The sequence below is a fragment of the Triturus cristatus genome, chromosome 10 (assembly GCF_964204655.1).
Source record: "Triturus cristatus chromosome 10, aTriCri1.1, whole genome shotgun sequence".
NCBI lineage: Eukaryota > Metazoa > Chordata > Amphibia > Caudata > Salamandridae > Triturus > Triturus cristatus.
Genome location: NC_140593.1, coordinates 984,174,620 through 984,196,158, shown reverse-complemented (window position 1 = coordinate 984,196,158; position 21,539 = coordinate 984,174,620). Strand labels below are relative to the sequence as shown.

The following is a 21,539-nucleotide window of genomic DNA, read 5'->3' as shown; positions in this document are numbered from 1 at the left end:
CATTTTCTGTGCAAGAGCTTTTATTGCTGAGAGGCTTCTCTCCATTCCCCTCTTCCTACCTTCCACCAGTTTTAGCCAGGATGAGTCTTTATCAAAAAGGACCCCCAAATAGGAAAAAGTGTCAACCACCTCCATTTTCTCTCCATCTACATGTAAATAGGGGGTTTTATCGCTTTTCCAGGCCCCGGCTATGATGGCAAAGGACTTGGTGTGGTTGACCCTTAAATCCAGGGAGTCCATAAATGATATATAAGTGTTTATCAGGCTTTGGAGGCCGCGCCCTGTCCTCGCTATCAATACCGCGTCGTCCGCGTATGCCAAGTTAGGAAGGGCTTGGTAACCGAATATAGGGACATCACGAGAAGCCTTGATAAGTGCTTTTTCAACACCATTTGTGTAGATGGAGAAGAGAAAAGGGACAAGGACACAGCCTTGCCTTACTCCTCTAGCAACTTGAAAAGGGCGTGTGGAGTCGCCATTATTGGTGTATCGGACCATTGCCGTTACATTTGTATACATTTGTCTGATAACATTTATTATGGCATGATCAGCCCCTGTCTCCTCCAATATCTTCCATAGCTTTTCATGGACAACGCAGTCGAATGCCGCCGACAAATCCATGAAAGCCATGTAGATTTTTTCTCCCTTTATTCTGACATATTTTTCTATGGTCATTTCAAAATTTAAACACTGGTCCACAGTACCCCTTCCTTGCTGGAACCCATACTGGGCCTGCATTAGTATATAATTCTCCTGTGCCCAGCCCTCTAGTTTGGAGAGTAAAAGCCGTCCCATCAATTTGGAGGTGGTATCTAGCAGGGAAATTGGTCTCTAATTTTTGGGGTCTGCCCTGTCCCCTTTTTTATATATCGGGATGATGACGCCTGTGGACCACGAGGTAGGGGGGCCTATGATAGCTATAGTGTTTAAAACATTTGTAAGCAAGGGGGCCCATAAGTCTGATATTTCTTGGAAGAAGTCGATAGGTACTCCGTCTGGGCCTGGAGCTTTTCCTGGGATGCATGAGACCAGTCCTTCCTTCACTTCATTTAGTGAGAAAGAAAGGGCAGTAGGGGTACACTCTTCTATGGTTAGAGAAGGTATTCGTGAAGAATTACTAAGGGCAAAGATGTCTCCAAAATGGGTTACCCATGCTTCCTCACCTACGTTGCTATCAAGGGAGGGATCCTTAGTGTTTTTAAAATGTAGAGCATTCCCTATTCTCCAGAACTCCGGGCTGTTGCCTGTTCTGGCTGCCTGGTCAAGATCTGCGCAGATTCCGTTCTTCATATCCTTTTCTCTATTCCGTCGAGCTAGCTTGTACTTGGCCCTTAATACCTTTATTTGTTCATGATGTCTGGGGCTTGTTTTTTGGGCGTGTCTCAGTGCCTTCCTGGATTGGGTACAGGACAAGTTAAACCAGCCTTTACCTACTTCTGGCTTTGACCCTCTATGGCGTGTCAGCAACGTTTTTACTTGCTCTAGAATGCTGCAAAAGGCCATTAACATTTCACCTGGCTCAGTATCTGGTTCTAGGCATAATGATACCTTTCTCCTTGTACTTTGGACGATAGCCAAGGTCAGTTTAAGTTTGTCTATGTGGGCCCACTTTAGCTGTATTCCGTTTCTTCTAGCTACTAAAGGGGTGCCAATATTTCGCTTACAAGGAAGATTTTCTGGGAATACATTTAGTTGCAATTGGAGGATGGCGTGATCACTAAAGCTTGAGAACGAATTCTGGGATCTGGTGGCCTTAGACTGATTGGGGTAGTGACTAATATGAATTGACTAATCAACCAACCAACGGCTGTATTCAGCTGCAAAAGGAATGTACAACAAATCCTTAAACAAAAGCTGATATATCAACACAAATAACACAAAGTTATTTAACATTAAGAACTAAGAAAACATAGTCATGTCTAAACCGCTCCAAATGTCACTGCATAATTAAAGTGATCATATACAGCATCCAGTTACATGCAAAAAATGTATGTGACACACTCTGCAGCATGCGAAACGCCCACTGTTGAATACCTTTTAAAATGTCCATGTGGATTAAATTATGTAAGGCAGACATCACACATTATGAGACAAAGCTTGACAGGAACTAAAGGGGGTGTGCAGTTCCTGTCTGGACGTGGGGGAAAGACAGGTCTTTCTTCATGATGCCCTCACACACCCCGAGAGGTGTCATGCTTCATCATTGGGCGTTTGCCCCTCTTCAGGCCGGCGCTGCAATGCCTGACGGGCTCCCGGAACTGGGGCTCTTTACCGGGGATCTTTTGAAGAAGAAGCCGAAAGGTGCGTGCGGGTGTGGGGGCTGGATAGTGCACAAGGGAGTGAAATAATTAAAATATGTATGGAGCAGTCCTATTAAATCAAATTTTAATAAACTAGGTAGCTCTAGCCTAATTAAAAACTGTGTGTGTGCCCATGTGTGGAAATAATGTTCCTCAAGGGCAATCTAGGTGTGGATGGTCAACATGTTTCGTGCCTGGTTTGCCCCTAACGGGTCAATTGGCACTTCGTCGGGACCGAAAAAGAAAAGAAAGGTGATAAAGTACACTGCCGTCTGGTATTCAATTCAGTAACATAAATTACCAGAACCGGTAGAAATGCCCTAGTAGACGTGTACTGTGGAGTACTGTAGACCTGTGGGAAAAGGCATGGTCCAAATGAAAGAGATTTGTATTGATGATTTAAATTAGATTGTCAGGTTAAGAGAGGAATATATGCCTGCTTGACTTCATAAACGATCTAAAAAAGAATTAAGAAGCGATGACTATCAGAACAGTTGGAAAAATTAAAGAACGACTGTTGAAAACGCTTCCTATTGAAAATTGTGTTTATATTTTTGTAGTGCTGTGTTCTGATTTATAATCACTATTTATGATCCTCAATAATGTATGATAAACATGTTTTGATTGGTCCATGTGACCACATTAGGTCCAACAGTTTAAGGACGCATGACTGCTACATTGGTTTGTTGATATGGAGAAGAAACATTGGCCATGTACTTTTACACTTGAATACTCTTGCAAATACAGTTTATAAACATGAGAATGGTGAAATAGTTTTTGAGGAAAAGGGAAGTCCTTGAAATAATATTGATGTGTGTAAATACTAGTATTGAGGATTGCACAGTCTTAAATCAAGCCAGGAGTATTTTGCAAAAACATAATGTGCAGTGTTATAACTTGAAATGAATTATACAATTAACAAACTGTCAATGAGCACTGCTGAATTATTAGTCAGGTGTGTGCCCTTAAAAAGATTATAAGAGACTTGTAATGTGTATATCTTGTGACTGTTAGTAAGTCTAAAGCATTTGTGGAGTATTAATAGACAAAACTGTTTATAATATTGATAGAAACCATCTGGGAATTAGGACACATTTTCTTTTGTTTATTTTTCTTTTTGTGTCTTTTCCCAAGAAGACATTTACAGAAATTATTTGAAACATTTATGTAGCATTTTTGTTACAAAAAATTTGTTTACATTGAAAATGTAATTCATAAGTGTGAATTCTTCTGTTTTCCTGTTTTGCAGAATGTGCCAAACTGTTCTATAAAGCAGGTGCCCGATTGGTTCTCTGTGGCAGAGATGCTGAAAAGTTGCAGGACCTGGTGCGGGAACTTACCTCCTCTGGGCATAAAAGTGAAAAGGTAATTGGAAAATAATGTTTTGAGTTCTGTCTCTGTAATACATGATCTGCAAAATATGTGGTACTGCCCTAGAAACCTTTGCTGCTTTGTTGCAGTGGATCCAAGCAGTTGTCTATCTGAAGCTTGTACTGCAAAGATGGAGAAAGAGGGAGATGGAGAGAGAGAGGGAGCAAGTGAGAGAAGGAAAGAGGAAGATGGAGAAAGAAAGCTAGGGAGATGGGGAAAGGGAGACTGAGACATTTAAAAAAATATATATCTTTATTGTCATTTTGCAGGTTTTATAGTACAATTCGTATATATAGAAGCAAAACAGTCTAAATCGCAAATAATTCAATGGCATCAACTATACAGGACTGAAATACAGCTTTCAGCGTCCATATAAACGATCAAGTGAAAGAAACTGATTAACCGTTATACATTACGTTACACCCAAAGGGGTGCTGCATAGCCAATGCTCAAGCAGAGATCTGCCACCTCCAGAGCCAGACCAGGTTCCTCAGTACTTGCTTCGCAATAGTTTGTGCTGGATAATACACATGGTGAGAGTGCCCACCAACATGTCTCTGTACCAATATAACGTTCTTGAATTACAGAATGCTTCATCAGTCGTCTAAGAGCATTCCCAACAGAATGACAAAACCAAAATACAATAACCCGACTGAAACAAGGAAATGAAAGAAAAAAGAGAAACAAAGAGAGACCTTATGCAGAGGGTGGGAAATGTATCATAAACATCAGTGCAAGCGTGTGATAGGGGCACAATATTATAAAGTGACACACAGGGAGGCAAATGGTACAGCACGGGTAAGGGGTCCCCAGCTGCAAGTAGATCCGCCTCATCTCAGCTGCAAGTGGACAGCAAATAATCCCCTATACATGATTTTGGCAACAGGAAAGCCACTTCCCCAATCCCGCCAAGGTTGTGTTAGGTAGTGCAGTCTAAGTCGCTACGGGTTGTTGACCCGGGCCTAAATCTAAATCTGAACCCGTCTCATCCGTTCTCCCGGCCTTCAGGGTTCTCCCAGAGTTACCAGCAGGGATGAACCCATTCTGATCTGGGTTTATTAATACCTTCATGTGCGGGAGTAACCTACCGGTCAACACCTTGCTCAGGATCTTAAAATTCAAATTAAGCATGGAGAGGGGTCTATATTCTTCAACCCCCGCCTTTGGCGACTTGGTCTTCGGAAGGAGGATTACCAGAGCGCTCCGAGTGGTGCCAGGCCGTTCCCCAGTCTCATAGGCGTTTGCATACAACTGGACCAAGTGTGGCGCAAGTAGGTCAGAGAAACGCTGGTAAAATTCAGCCGGGAGGCCGTCCGGTCCCAGCGTCTTACCAGGAGCCAATGCATGGATGGCGGCCTTAATTTCTTGCAGTGTGATAGGGTCCCCCAATTCCTCCGGATCCTCGTCCTCCCAACACCCATAGGGGCAATGGTTCCAAAAACTCCCTCACCGCTGAACAAGGGGCCACAGTCGGGCCACATAGAGGCATTCATAAAATGTTAAAAAAGAGTCGTTAATCGCCTCAGGGCTGTTCAAGACCTCACCAGCAGCCGTTCCAAATTGTGTGATAGGGGAGCCACCCAGTTCAGGCTTAATTATCCTAGCTAAGAGACGGCCCGTCTTCCCCTCCTCTCTCTGCACCCTATCAAGGCACGCGTTGTAGTTATAACAGCGCAAACACCCAAGGGCATCGTTATATTTTGCTCGCGTCTCCTGTAACGCCAATCGAGCCGCGTCACCCGTACCCTGGATGTTATCCAGACTGCGGATGTTCCCCTCTAGGTCCAGTAATTCCTGACGGATTTCCCTATTACCCCGGCCGCCTGTCCCAGGCAGTGTCCCCGCACCCCCACCTTAAATGCCTCCCATTCCACCTGGACAGAGGAGGCAGTGCCTGCATTAACAGGGAAATACATTTCCATAAGTGTATGCAGCGAAGCACAAAAGGGGTCGTCATCCAGCATTGCTGGATTAAGCCTCCAGGTGGGAACAGGGGGACACCGTTGATGATTCATCATTAACAGGCTATGGTCCGATAGTGTACGGCCCAGGTACTCTGTATGTGAAATGGTACTATTAAAGGCAGGGGAACACAGGAACATGATAAGACGCGTATGCACTTGGTGTACCGGTGAAAAGAAGGAAAATTCATTGCGGCCATCATGTTGCAGCCGCAAGGTGTCCCCGAGTCCCCAATGTGCGATCCAAGCGCGGAACCCCAAAGCAATGCGCCTTGTCAGGGACCCCATTGGAGGGGGATGTGACCGATCCCCAACAACATCCGCTAAGCAATTAAAATCCCCCCAAGGACCAGATTGCCCCGCAGGCCACCCACCAAGACAGCAGAAATTGAATCCAAGAAGCTCATCTGCTCTTGGTTAGGAGCATAAATATTACCAAGGGTAACCTCACGCCCGCCAATCTCCTAGGACATATCAGCCCCCCTCATCGAGCCATGATCTCTCAACCACAAAAGGGACCCCTGGCTTCACCCAGATTAACACCCCCTTGGCAAAAGCTGAACAGGTAGTCGCAAAAACCTGACACTGCCAACGTCGTTTCAGTTTTCCAGCTTCCCCACTGCTCAAGTGAGTTTCCTGCAGAAACGCTATATGGATGTCCCTGCGCCGCAAGTATGAGTATATGTTATGTCGTATTGCCATGGACCCCTAGGCCGTTCCAACCCGCACCCAGGCTCGCCCAACCAGCTGCCACTCCCCCACACATGTCCAACATCATGATCAGGTACCCAACAATAAGACCATATTCAGCAAGACCAGTAAAATACACAAGAGAAATGCAAGAGGGAAAGAAAACAAAAAAAATACTCCCCCAGTCGCTCATCCTACGAGCTTGTCTGCTGTTTGCGGAGTCACCACCGATGGACACTGCCGATATGGGACTTGTCCGAGTCTGATTCTTCAGTTCCACGTTTTGACTCCACATCTCTCTCCGCTGACGACACTCTGCTCCGCATCATGACTGCCACTGCCTCCAATGCTTCTGCTCTCTCTGCCGCCGTCCGAGATGGACTCGGTTTCTTAGCCACCTGTCGTCTCTGGGGTCGTCTTGATCGTTTCCCTGGAGCTCTGGCTCCGGGTTGTTGTTTTCCATCGCGTGGCAGAGAGCGACCTTCCATTTTGTATGTCTCAATCCATTCCCAGGCAGATTTGGGGTAATCGCAAAAATGGGTCTTTCCCTTGGGTCTTTCCCTCCAAGATGATATTGAGGCAGGCTGGGAGCATCAGGGAGAACTGAACCCCTTCCTCACGTAGGGCTCTCTTAACCTCCAAGAAGGAGGTGTGACGTCTCTGGACTTCCAACGTGTGGTCTGGAAATAAGGACACTTTATTATTCTCCACAGTGTATGGCCCATCTGATCATGCCCTCCGTAATAGCAGATCCCTGTGTCGAAAGTGGAGCAATCTAGCCACCACCGCTCGCGGAGGACGGCCTGGCGCCGGGGGCCGGGCAGGCACCCGGTGAGCTCTCTCCAATATGTAGAACTGTGACAAGCCCTCCAGCACCACCAACTCACGGAGCCACGTCTCCAGATAGGTAATCATGTCCTGACCCTCCACTCCTTCCGGAAATCCAATAACATTTGCATTATTCCTCCGGTTTCGCTCCTCCGCTCCCTGCTCCAGTGTAGTTATCCTATTGCATAATTCTCCAACTTGAACAGTTAGGGCGTGCTACGCAGGGGCAAGCACCTCTTGGGTCGATTCCTACTGTTTCACTCTATCTGACAATTTAGCATGTTCGGCTTGCAGCAGACCCAGGCCTACTGCCACTGTACTAATGTCTTGGTGGAGTGTTGCCTTGGCATCGGCAATGGCTTCCAGAATCTTATCCAACTGTTGGTGGACTGGTATCTCCCGGTGTTCGTCAGCAGATTCTTTAGAGACTGTATCCGTCGTACTTTCATCTTGGTCAGGGGGGGGTCCAGCTTGTTTCCCCCTAGGCTTCCCCATCTCCAAGGCCGTGCGGTCTCCAATCGGAGATCTAGCACGACGTTCTCTGGGTGGTCGCAAAGTCGCCTCCAGTATCTTGAGCACATACCACAGTCCACTTCCTGTACGTTCCAGGAGTGGTCACTCTGTCAGTGGGCAGGCTCTGGGTGAATCCAATCAATTATTGTACCAATGGAACCTCGGGCTGCCCTTTGAAGACCCTTCCATCAAGTGCCCCAGTCTGGGTACACTGATGCAGGCGTGCATTACCCCTATATGCAATCAATGCTTCTTCCGCCTGACAATATCGAAATGTAACAACCATCTATCAGGCAACCAGATAGAAAATCGTATCCCCAGGGGGAGTCAGAAAGCACAATGTATTGTTTGGGGAGCAGTTTTACATCATTATTGTTCCTGATTTGCAATCAGTAATAGTGGCATGGTTTTATCTGGGAATAGGCCAACAAAATCAATGTAGAAACGGAGGGAGACTCTCAGCAGTTAGTAACCGCAGCAATCTAACGTTGGCACGACATTTCAGTTTCAGATCATGGCGAGGCACAGTTCAATCTTTTCAAAACGCTTGGCCAGTATAGTCAAGCAGGTGTCCTCACCTCCATGGGAGCGGGCGCCGCCGTCCCTTCGCTCTGTCACTCCAAACCTTCTCGATCAGCTCAGTCAAGCTGTGCTCTTGGAGCGTTACCCCGGGCAGGAGATCAGCCAAGTGTCACCACACAGTGCCCACAACCTGCCAGGTGCATTCGCCACTGCGCTTATCAGCGTCCACCGCTCCGTCAGGCAAAGATATAGCTGGACCCTCTGACCAGCTCACAGTGCATGTAGTCACTCCTCTAGACAAGTATCAATTTTTAATTATCGTCGCAGAGCAAGGGGGAGCCCAATCGAATGAGCAGCGCCCTCTGCATCCGCGTCCGGAACCAGCAAACCAGGCAGCCAGCCTGTTACTTTGTTCATTACACAGCCGCTCCGCAGCCGCGTGGGCGTCCCCACAACCCACTTCCACCACAACAGCCGTGACAACCAGCCCTCAGTCTGAAGGAAAGGTCAGGGGAATCCTCAAGAAGCACTGCCGAGAGGCGGGAAGGGGAGCCCACACCTTCGCTGACCACAGATGCCCCTGCTCGCCTGCCAGCCAGTACTCCTGCAGGAGATGACGTATCCGGCCCGTTCCCCCTCTGTAGTAGGCCTTGATGATGTTTGGGATGAGGACAGTTGTCGCTATTCCTCTGGGGCTGTCGCGGTCTACAGTGGTCTGATGGTCGAGCAGTGGCTGGACGATCCACACCGCAAATCTTGAGTAGTTGGCAGGGAGGGCAGTGTCCCCCCCTCAGCGGTACCCCTCACCACAGCCTCGCTGCCTGGACTTCCTGCGCCGACTCGGGCCCCCTCGGATCGAACAGAGAACAGATCGGGCGACGGAGGGCTGGCAGGGCAGAGTCCCTCTCGGGTGCTGTTCACCGCCCGCTGCTGCACAGCTCCGCACTGCTGCTTCCTCCCACGCTGAATCGGATAGAAAACCAGGCAGAAGATCTTTAACACAGGCCTCCAGCAGAAAAATGCCACAGTAGGTCCAGAGGCGGATCAAGCGGGTCCGCAGCGCCGATTACCCTGATATCTCGTGTGTTCGCCACCAGTTCTGCAGCACAGGGCGCCACGAAGGCTCCTACTTGAATATATGTCGTTACTACGCATTCCGTTGCAACGCATGCCTTTACCACGCATGCGTTACAACGGAATGTGTTTTCCACGCTTTCCCCTTACCCCGATTTTACCTTTACTCCGCTTTTTCTTTTTTGGGGGGGAGACCCCCCCCAAGCCCCCTGTCTTCTTTTTTTTCCCTTTTTCCGCAGGTCTCCGCCGACACTGAAAACGGACTGATGCTTTTTTTCGGCTTAGGATGACGTTGTTCCGTGATGACGTTGCTTGCGTGGTGAAGATGGTCGTTGAAGCATTACGCGTTGTGAAGACGTTTACGAGGTAAGTGTATCGTTGTAAACGTATTGCGTAGAAAATGCTTCGTGGTAAAGGCTGTTTCCCCTCCTACTTCGTCCACGCGGGCAGGCCGCGCCGCCAGTCTCGGTACTATGGTCCCAGTTGGCACAAAGTGGGTCGCCAATGCACCGGCAGCACTCTCGTATCCTTAAGCATCCAGTCCGATGCTTGTAGTCAGGTCAGACATTCATCCCCGTCTATTCTTCGATCGTCACTCCCCCTCAGGCCGCCATCTTATTTCAGCTACGCCCGTCTTGTATCGTTTCACTGGCGATTCCCAGCCGCTTCTCGGGGTGCAAGGGGGGATAACAGGGCAGCCAACTGTCTCCGTGTGTCAGGCCCCCGGTGCGCTCCCCCAGGCACGGGCAGATTCACCAATATACAGGATAATTAGCTGGGCTGGAGCGGAGCTCGTACCTCACGCGTCCGCCATCTATGGCACCTAAGCCACGGCCCCCAGGGAGACCGAGACATATGTGTTGGCCAGTGTGGACATAAAGTTGTCCAGAGTACTCCAATCAGGCCAATGGACTGCATGTCAGATGTGTAGTTCCTGAGAGGTCCATCCCTACTTGCCCTAGACAGCCACAAGATAACAACAAAGATCCTAGGATGCGTGGAAGATTTTTACAGCCTTTGCAATGTGCATTTAAAGTGGAAGTCTGGTTGGATGGCACTGTATGACAGTGTTTGCCTAGGCTTGGAAGAGTATGACTTGGTGCATCCCCCCAGTGCAATACTATATGAAAGAAGAATTTGAACATTCAGCCCGACGAAACAGTTGCATTGAGCCACCCACACATAATTATGTTTTCTCGTTGATTTGGGAATCACTAACAGCATAAATAGAACTAATTTCTGTGAATGGGGTTAGGTCAACAACCCCTGTAAGAGGTGATGTCAGACAATCCACCTGCCTGAGCTACTTGGAAAGATGAAAGGCCACTCGCTCTCATTTTAGGGATAGTCCCTCTTAATCAGTTTGAGGCTACTTTCTCTTTGCACAGAGGCACCAGAGGGTTACGCGCACATTCAGGGAGTGAGACTGGTGGTGTCTGTATAACATTCCCTCCAGGTCCGTTGTAGGTTAAAATTCTCCAACTAAGAGGAGGACAAATGTTTTTCGAGGGATGTGTATCTCACAGTTGCTTGCTTTCTATTTTCTCGCTTTGTTTAATGCTGCTCAGCAGTCTTTGTCCCTCCCGTGGAGCATAGCCTGTTCAACATTGCCCCTTATATTCTTCACGAGTGCTCGCTATCCGTAAACAGATCTTTAAACTTTGTTCTTATCTCGTCACATTTGCTGTGCATTCAAAGACAGAGGTCAAATGTGAGGCTCTGTCTTCCGTAGGAGCTTGGTGTTTCTAGCACACAACACAATTTAATTGTCTGTAAATAAACTGTGCTGATAGTTCAGGATATTTCAGAATTAGCAAAACACAAAGGAAACACATTCTTTTTGTAATTCTGAAGTGTGCTGGAAACAAATACTTTAATACGATCAAAACAAATCAATACACCTGGTGATGCCATTTCCACACATTATAGTTTGTGTGCTATATAGTTTTATCAGTAAAACGGTATGTCTGTGCAAATGCAATGTTCATTTCAATTGAAAATCTGTTGGCTCTAATGGCAGTGCGCTACTACACCATGCATACAACACTCTATGCAACTCCACTTTATAACAGTCCACTCTACAACAATCTAGTCAATGACACTCTATGACACCTTACTCCCCTCTACACCATGACAATTCTCTCACATCTACACTACGACACTCCACTCCACACTACGACACTCCACTCTGCTCCATTCTATGCCACTCCTCTCTACTCTGCTCTGTGCTACTCCACTATACGCCACTCTGTTCCACATCAAATTCCGTCCCTCCACTCTGTGATACTCCATTCTCTGACACTCTGCTCCACTCTACATCACTCCAATCTATGCCGCTCCACTCTGGCACTCTACGTCACTCTATGCCAATTTACCCTAGGCCACTCTACAACACTCCACTGTACTCCACTCTATGAGACACTACTCCATTCCACTCTACTCTACGTGACTCTACTTCACTCTACGCCACTCTGCTCTATCCCACTCCACTCCTCTCTGTCACTCCACTACACGCCACTCCACTCTGTCACTCCACTCTACGAAACTGTATTCTAGTATAGTCCACTCTGGCAGGCCATGCTACGCCACTTAACTTTTACACTGTACTCCATTCTACATCACTCCACTCCAGGGCACTTAACTTCACTCTGTGCTGCACACCCTCCCCACTCTACAACACTCTACTCAACTCTGCCACTCAACTCTACATCACTCAATGACACTCTGTTACATTCTACCGCACTCCAGTCTACGACACTCCACTCTGTGCCTCTACGCTGTATGACACTCTATACCACTCCACTCTACGACACTCCACAACCCTCAAATCTATGCCATTCCATACTACGACACCCCAGGACACTCTATGCAACTCTACTCTGCACCACTCTGCTCTGACACTCTAAGCCACTTTACTCTGCTCCACTCTATGATTCTTTACTCCACTCTACTCTACACCCCTCCACTATACTCTACGGAACTCCACTATTCTCCATCCTATGCCCCTCCTCTCTACGTCACTCCACTCTGTGACACTTTACTCTACTCTGTGCCACTCCACTCTGTAGCACTCCACTAAACAACAGTTTATGCCATGCTACTCTACACCCCTCCACTCTGCGTCACTCCACTCTGACACACCACCCACTCTGACACTCTGTGCCACTCCACGACACACCACTCCATGACACTTTACGCTACTTTTCTCCACTCTGTGACACTTTACTCCACTCTACGGTTCTCCACTCTACAACACTTTACTCTACTCTGTCCTTCGCCACTCTACTCCACTCGACAACAGTCCACTCTATGACAATCCACACAACACTCCACTCTACACCAGTCTATGCCCTTTCACTCTGTGCCCCTCTAGTCTACGCCCCCTCTAGTCTACGCCCCCTCTAGTCTACGCCCCCTCTAGTCTACGCCCCCTCTAGTCTATGCCCCCTCTAGTCTATGCCCCTTCTAGTCTATGCCCCTTCAATCTTTGCCCCCTCCACTCTATGCCCCCTCCACTCTATGCCCCCTCCACTCTATGCCCACTCCACTCTATGCCCCCCCCACTCTACGCCCCCTCCACTCTACGCCCTCACCACAATACGCCCCCTCCACTCTACGCCCCCTCCACTCTACGCCCCCTCCACTCAATGCATCCTCCACTTTCTTCCCGCTCCCTCTACTTTCCTCCCCCTCCCTCCACTCACTCTACACCCCCTCCACTCTACACCCCCTCCACTCTATGCCCCCCTCCACTCTACGCCCCCTTCACTCTACGTCCCCTCCACTCTATGCTTCTCCACTCTACGCTCCTCCACTCTACACCACTCTACTCTACGACACTCCACTCTACACCAGTCTACTCTATGCCACTGTCCTGTATGCCTCAAACCTTTAGCCATGCTGGACAGCAGCCATGCTGGTGTACAACATGGCTAAAACACGCTGTCAAAGCCAGTAGCTCCTGCATAGGCGAGACCTACTGGCTTTGCCAATACATGTTATTTAAAAGCAACAACAGGCATAGTGGTCTGCTTACCCCAGCTGGCCACCATTCCAGTGATAGCAACTGATCGAAGTGGGTCAACATTTGTCACCTTCCTCATTAATATTAATTCAGTAGCTTGAATTAACACACAATAAGATTCGTTTTTTGTGAACCATTCTATTAGTAAATAGTTCAGTTTGCAAAATACCAAGGCATTCAGTAAAAGTCGTTATGCAAATAGTGACCACTTTAACCAAGTGCATTGTACACTCTTCTGGCCCATCATGTCATGTACTGATTTATCACTATTTTTGAAAAATCTTCTTTTTCTCATGAACATTTTTTTATTTTTAAAATTACAGATTTTTTTTTTTTTTTAAATAGTTTTTATTCGTCAACAAACACATATATTGCCGGCCCCTGTAACCCAGAGGTATCGGCCCAAGCAGCACACTAATCATGGCATTGACAGTTTTATCATAATAGGATACTTGGAATGCATTTCAGATAAAAACCAACCCCCAAACTCTCCCCCCCAACTTCCCAACTCCCTCCCCCCGACCGCACCATACTGTATTCAACCAACGACAGCGTACATGAGCATAAGTCAGACAGATCCATCCCCAGTCCCTGCGTGTACCCCCCCCCCCCCCCCCCTCCGAGGGAAGCTAGATGAGCCCCTCCTCCCGCTCCTCTGGAACTGGCTCCAGAGGAAGACCCCTATAGTCTGCCCACCTCTTCCATATCTTGTAGTGTTTACGGGGGCACCCCCTAGCTGCAAAAATAGGGAGCTCCAGGCCCATGTTAAAGTCCAAGCCCCTCTTCCACACATTCAGCGAGGGGGCATTCGGCGCTTTCCATGCCCGAGCGATATCCCTCTTGGCTAGTGTGAGACCCAGCAGCAATAAGTGCCGCTTGTATATGTTGCCACCAATGTCCTCCATAGTGTGCAGGAGAGTCAGCTTGGGATCCGCGGGGAGATCCCAACCCAGCACCTCAGATAAACAAGCCAATACCCCTCTCCAAAATCGAGACAAAGACCCACAAAGCCACACGGTGTGAAAGAAGGAACCCTCCTCCCGTCTACAGCGGAGACACTCCGAAGAGACAATCAAGCCCGCCTGCCACAGCCTCCGCCGGGTAAAGTAAGCCCTATGCAGATATTTGAATTGTATAAGATGGAGTCGGATAGCTATGGCTGCTCCCCGAGGCGAGGCCAGTGCATCCGTCCAGTCCGTCTCATCGAGGGGCCCAACATCGGAAAAAATTACAGATTTTAAGTGTTCCTGACATTTTACCAGAGCAAAACACAATTAATTTTGTTTTTGTGTATCAACTGGATACATAGGGATTTCTTTAATGAAGACAACAGTCTAGTTCCTAAATTTCATTCAAGGATATCCTTTTTCTTCCATTAGTTCTTTGTTTCAAGAAATCTCCTTCTTATGACATCACGTTTCAAGGATGACAAAGCCTCCTCAGCACTAATAAGGACCACTAAGAGTGATTCACATTAAACTTCCACACAATGGCTTTTTTTCAGTATTCTCATTATTTGCTCTATTCTTCCTGAGGGTGATGACCTAAATATCAAAGCATCAAGCGAATGAATCACTATGGTCTTTCAGTTGTGTACACAAAGCAGCCTTTCTGTACATGAAGCAGCAGACGATAGTAAGCATGCTTTGTCTTCCAGGTTTAAAAAGTGTTGAGCTGGTTGGACTATGATCCATTGATGGACCTTGTTCTTATCAATTTCATACCAAATGGAATTCCATCCCTTGATGAACCGTGTTGTTGCTGATCTTGCACATCTAGGTCCAATATAATTTTATCCACTCTGCAATCAATTTTTTTTTTAAGGTGTCCTTCACGTGTTCAATATTAATTTGATAAACTCAAGAGCACGTTTGAACAACATGAATGGATAATGCTTCAAAGGGCACTTAGAAAAAAGTTCTAGAATATTGATTAACTACAGTGACTGGGTGAGAGTCTTTTTCTACATAGGATTACAAAGGGAAGATTGACCAAGAGGGTTTGGGCACAGATGGTATCTTCTCCTAGCAGTGTGACCCTGACCAAAGTTGGTCCAAATTAGTTTCCTCAGGATTTGCAAGAACATCATACTTCCAGAAGGAGCCTGATTGGGGAATTTGTGTCTTATAAATGCACAATAAATATAGTTCCAATGCTCTAACACCAAAGTCATATAAACAGTGAAGTTTCTTAATTTTGCTACATTTACATTTTTTATAGAGTGAAGGAACTGCAGATTTGGTGGCCGCTTAATGGAGACATCTTTTAGGTTGTGGTTTTAGAAACTCATCTTCTATTGAGTGAACATTTGAGAAAATAATACTTTGGCAATATTGGTGTTGCATGTTTGTTAAAGCCGTTATTATGGAAACCGGGCTGTGTATTGCATCAGCTCACCTGAGTTCTCAATATTTTAAATTTGGTCCATTGTAGATTCACAAGCCTCACACAGTGACCTTTGACCTTGCTGACATTGAAGCAGTTTCGAGTGCTGCAGAAGAGATTCTGAAATGTGTCGGAAATGTGGACATCTTGATCAACAACGCGGGCATTAGTTATCGAGGCACAATTCTGGACACTGCTGTGGACGTTGACAAAATGGTGATGGAAACCAACTATTTTGGGCCTATCGCTTTAACAAAAGGTGCATGAGTTGTTCTTGTCTCTCAGTTCTTGCCTGTCCTTTTATAAAAACCTGTATGTGGCACCTCAATTGGCATCATTGGGACCCCGGGGCTATGTGTTAAATGGGTTTAAAGGATATTTCTGCAGGGGTTATCTACAGCGCTGATTTAGAATCATGCGCAAATAGCATTCTCCTGCGTTTTGCACTTTTAGTTAGAGGTGAGAGGTATTGCAAAACATGAAAAATGTAGTAATAATGACCACCAAAAAATTTGTACCATTGTTTACCCTGATTTTAGAATCAAGGTCTGATTGAACATGTGTGTAATGTTCCTCTTTTATCAGTCATACTGATTAATTTTATAGTCGTACTATTCTCTTTTTTTCTCTAGGTTTAATTTAAATTTAAAGTGACCTTCTCTGACTTGCCTTTCCATATCATGTAGTGGTACTTGCATGATCATTCCTGTTTTCTAATACACAGACCCAAATTTTGGTGACACTCTTTGACTAATGGAACAGGAATCCTCCTCCTGATTCTGGTCAGTGTGCGCCCATGGATGGTTGGAAGGATTCAACAAGAAAGCAAGCCTTCTGAATGATCTATTTGAACACTGTTGTCACACAGCCTACTAACTGAATATTTAATGATTCCTTTCACCCTGCAGGGGAAGATCTGGGAAATATTTCTGAACAGCTAATTAGAATCGGCCAGGTCAATGAGAGAGATGTGTACTCAGCGAGCCCGCCTCCTGCTTTTTTGCGTGCTTCATAAGAATTGCACTGATCTGCCTGCATAGGGGCAACATGGGGAAGCACTGCGCCTGTATTGGGGAACTGAGATCAGGCTTCTCTGAGGCCACATTAATTTCTTAAAATCAGCATTCCCTGCACACTCCTGCAAATGGTGGCAGGACGAAAGCAGCTACCTATTTGAACCAAAAATGGATAGAGAGTTTGTTTTTGCTTACATTGTTACAGTTTATAAGACTATTGTATTGTAATAGCATTTAGACAGCGCTTACTACCCTTGATGAGGCGTTGAAGTGCTTTACAGCAATAGTTAAGAGATATTATGTGACATTTTGGTGTCTCCATTTCTGTTTCGCTTCCCCAACTAATCAGAAAATGGAGAAATAGTTTTGCAGTTGAATGGTAGATTTATAATTTTATCTTGAATCTATCATCTGTAATTGCGGTACCTTGCCCACACTTAAGTGCGGAACATGGTGCATTGGTATGCTGCAGAGTAAAAAACAATAAGGTGTGGTTGCAAAGAAGAGGTATGCAGCCCAGCTCTTGGCAATCAGACAGAGGTATGGAGTTGTCCAGGTGTCAGATTATAGATTGGCAGTAGGTTGCCCGCATTAAAATGTTATGTGAAATGCGGAGAACTGGAAATTTAGTGTTGGAATATCACTGGTGACAGTGGTACCATGGTGAACTTGCCCCAGTGGAGGAGCAGTAGATATTAGCGGCTGAACGCTTGTAAAACTGTAAAATAACTCCCTCTTTCATTCCTCTTCAGATCACCGTTTTTGGTCAACTCATTTGCTTTGCCAAGTTAATATAGATCCTAAGGTGTTTCTACATGGGGCTTGGAGTATGGATTTTCTGGCTAGTGTTGTAGAAAAAGCAAACTTTTTTCACACGTAGCTAAAATGCGTTACACTACCTTTAGGTCAAGCAGTCTCCATTTAAACATGTTTTTTTATTGAGGGTTATTTATAGAGTGCTTACTCAACCCTGAGAGGCAAACGAGTATAGTTTTAAAAAACAACAAGGGTATGTGTTGGGACATTTAAATAGGTAGCTGTGGAGCCATTGAGTCATATTGTGAAGGCAGTGATAAGGAGAAATCTGACACCAGGGTGATAGGACTATGGTAAAGAGATGTGTCTTTAGGAGTTTCTTGAAGTGTAGAGTCGATTGTGCAATCCTGAGATGTATGAGAGATCATTCCACGATCCCAGAGCATACTAGGAAAGGCCGCATTATGTGTGTTCTTTTTGTCATTTAAAATTTGTGATTGGGAGGATAAAATCTGTGGGTAGAACTGATGATTCCATAAATGGTTTCTAAAAAGGACTTTTTTCATGGGGTAGTCCTGTCGGTCATGCGGCTTCCTTGGAAGTGGTTACAAGTAGAAAGGGGAAATTGATGGAGTTATTTCAGTGTACGCGTGATGTGTTCAAATTTCCTGTGTTTGGTAATAAGATAGCCTGTAGAATGAAGTGCATGCTGGATTCTGTACTATCACGGAGTCCAGTCAGCGGTGCATTGCCCAATGTGTGTGTAGAGAATCTGGGCTGTAGGGTGGAAAGAAAGTTTGTTGGTGAGAGGGAAGGCTTTTTCATGTGCTGTAGACTAAGCTTGAGCCAAATTGTCTCATTTTTCCAAGTTCATATTTCATCTGTGATGTTCCCCTCAGGATTTTCTCCTTCACTGACCCTTTGTAGTGTTCCCATCGTACCGCTGCAGGCCATCCTTGCTAATTCCAACAATGGCTTCCTCACAGCACAGATGAAGCCTAGATATAGCTCACGCTTAAAAAGTGGTCTTGGAATCAACACTGAGTCCCCAATTCTCTGGTTCACTTCGAGACTAAATGTCCCAGTACAAACTTTGTGCCTGTTGTCCAAATCTGACATCCTGCCAGCAGACCAGTGTTTCCTATTCCTCTCCATTTAATTGGCTTGTTTCATGAGCCTCACCAATGCCCCTCCCATGTCCAGCATTAAAGATCTGTAACAATGTGGTGGTTCTCTTAAGTTTTTGATCTCACAAAAACAACATTGTGTTTCTGTAATAAAATTATAGTTTCTTAAGCTATCACCAGAAATGATACATGGAGGCAGCAGGACAAAGTGGTTGCTGCAAAGAGAACTGTTCTGTATTAAAAAACAACTTGATATGGCATATCTGAAGGGCACAAATGACCAAATAGATTGCAGTTTCCATTTGTAGCATCGAGGTGTCAAAGGGTATATGTGTTTCATTTTCGTCCCTTCTTGTTTTTTTAAAACATTCCATCAGCCACAAGTGCAGTTATGAAATAGTTTAGGATTATATCTAAGGTAACGGATGTATATTTGCGAACACCATAACACAGAACTCACCATTGGTAAGAATGTTAATGTACTATCGCATACTTTTGGTCTTCAGTCACAATTTAACCAATTCAACCTTATACTTTTCACATACATTGTTTAATCACTTTCAAGATGACGCTACTTGAGACAGATACATCCTCATTATCTGCTGTACTAAAGTCAGTAGTGTGAGACACATACATATACACGCTCAAAATGGCATTGAACTTGGGAAAAAATTAGAACAAGCGTAGACGGAAATAGGGCACCCACATAACATTCACACGGTTACCAGAGTATTTGTATTTCTCCGACCTGCAGTGTTCCACAGAGCTCCAGGGACAGTAAAGACGCACTGATGGACTACAGATCTTAGCGGGAACGTTGGCAGTATTCACCATGATAGGGAATCCTTGACTCATTATCAGTAAAAGAGCTGTTTACGTATTTGAAACATTATGAGCATGAACTAAAACAGGTGGAGGGCGGAGCCAGCTGTCATGAACTAAGGGCTCGCTAATGGTCCCCTTCTGGAAAGTGGTGGGTCGATTTTAACTGTGTGGAGGATTTAAGTCTGGACCGGTTGCATTCGCTTCTGCCAAGGCACCCACAAGCAGACTGGCGGCAGCGACTCGGTTATGATCTGGTCAGTGGGACTTGATAGATTGTTGGCAAGTCTGCCACCCGGATACTCGCGTGTATTCCTATCGCTCTGGACTGCAGGATCGGCTTTATACATGTACAACACTCTGTGGTCATGTAATGGGGCTGGAATATTTAGTTAAAACCTATTCTAGGGGGGAGGAGCCTAGCGCGCATCCAAGATGGACGCGTGAGCACAGGGCTCCCCGGACCCTCGCTGCTCCTCGGAATTTATCCTGACTTTATCCTGACTTGGCTGATGGAATCTGGAAGGCGAATTCTGGCTGAACGTTGACCTTCTTTCAGAAATCGAATCGGACCTGGGAATCCTGATCTAAGGTGGTTTGAACTTTCGAGGCCCAATCGATGGCTGTGCCCAGTGCGAGGGTGCACTGTGGAGCCGGGGCGTAATTGAACAACAGCGGCAGCGGATCTGTGCCAGTGGCCGCTCCATTACTTTCGGTTTCACTTTTGGATCCCTGAGGGGCTGGAAATCGTAACTGCTTGGAGCGGCTGGGTGTTTATCTCTGCTGGATGCCCTTGTCTCCGCCTGCCACCAGTGTGCCCGTTGACTTTGGTTTCCTCGCCCGGCCGCATCACGGTCTCTGGTGCGGCTCCTGACTGAGTTGCCGGTGCCCCCTTGACGCTTGGCCGGTGGTCCCCGTTGGTGAGCATGGTTCTCATGGATGGCAGGGGGGCCCCGAGGGGCGTAAGACTAAGACATCCCTCCGTGGGGGACCGGTCCAGACGAACAACATGGACCGCTATACTCAAGGAAGAGGGTCCCCTGGAGCGGCCGGTGCCCCCCCGGACGACGCTGGTGGTGGCCCGTCCGTTTCTTCGGATCTGTCCCTGCAGGACATTATGGGCGCCATTAACGGCATCAAGGAGACCATTGCTACGCAATACGAGGCCTTGGCCCGTAAAATCGACACGGTGGCTATTGATGTCGCACTGATTCGGGCGGATCTCTCTAAGACCAACGAGAGGGTTCAATCGCTTGACGTGCGGACGTCCACCCTGGTTGCGGATGTATCGGACCAGCGGGCCACTCTCGGCGACCTCAAGTCGGCCAACGATCTGATGGCCCGGCGGCTGGAGGACTTTGAGGGACGGGCCCGCCGCAATAACATCCGCGTCATAGGCGTCCCGGAGACCTCCGACAACCACCCGGTGGATCTCATGGTGGAGGAGCTCATCCTCAAGCAGCTTGCCCCCGCTGGCCTGAGTAAGTTCTTTGCCGTGGAGCGGGCCCATCGAGTTCCGGGCGGTCGGCCGCGGCCGGGGGCCCCCCCCGAGGCCTATTGTTGCCAAACTTTTCTACTACAGAGACCGAGATGTGATTTTGCAGGCCTCGCGGGCCCATGGCCCGGTCCGCCATGAGAATGCGTCTATTAACTTTTTCCCGGACTTCACCCAACTTGTCCAGAAACAGAGGATGGGCTTCCAGGGGGTAAAGCGTCGCCTCCGCGACCTGGGTCTCAAGTACTCCATGCTTTTTCCTGCTAGGCTCCGAGTGGAACACGACGATCGGACTACCTTTTTTGACTCTCCCGCGACTGTGAGTGACTGGCTTGACTCGTTGCCGGGCCGCGGGGACCGGCCTGGGCCCTTTGCTGGTACCGAGGGTGGCGGGTCTCCCTCGGAGTGACTTTGGTCCTTGACTTTGCCATTTTGTACTGTTCGGCTGGGTTCAACTTCTTTTTTGTATTTTGTTTCATTATGATTTATGTGGGGGGCGGTCGGGGACGGGTCCCTCTCCTCCTCCGGGGTCTTTCCGTAGAATGGGGTTTATGGGGCGACAGGCACACTGCAAGTTGGGGTGGTTTTTTGGGTCGCAGGGGTGCAGGGTGGGGGGAGTTGGAAGTGGGGGGGGTTGGGGGGTTTTGATTTGTGT

The 21,539-nt window shown here is 47.1% G+C and overlaps 1 protein-coding gene across 6 annotated transcripts in view; it reads left to right on the top strand.

The window, feature by feature from the left end:
* The window catches only part of DHRS7B (dehydrogenase/reductase 7B), a 114,430-nt gene that overhangs the window by 51,584 nt on the left and 41,307 nt on the right, over window positions 1–21,539 (top strand). For all 6 annotated transcript variants that reach the window (XM_085628905.1, XM_085628907.1, XM_085628910.1 and 3 more), the window contains 2 exons: window positions 3,550–3,665; window positions 15,717–15,927. In XM_085628905.1, the coding sequence (XP_085485031.1) occupies window positions 3,550–3,665; window positions 15,717–15,927 (327 nt within the window). The remainder of the gene's footprint in view (window positions 1–3,549; window positions 3,666–15,716; window positions 15,928–21,539) is intronic.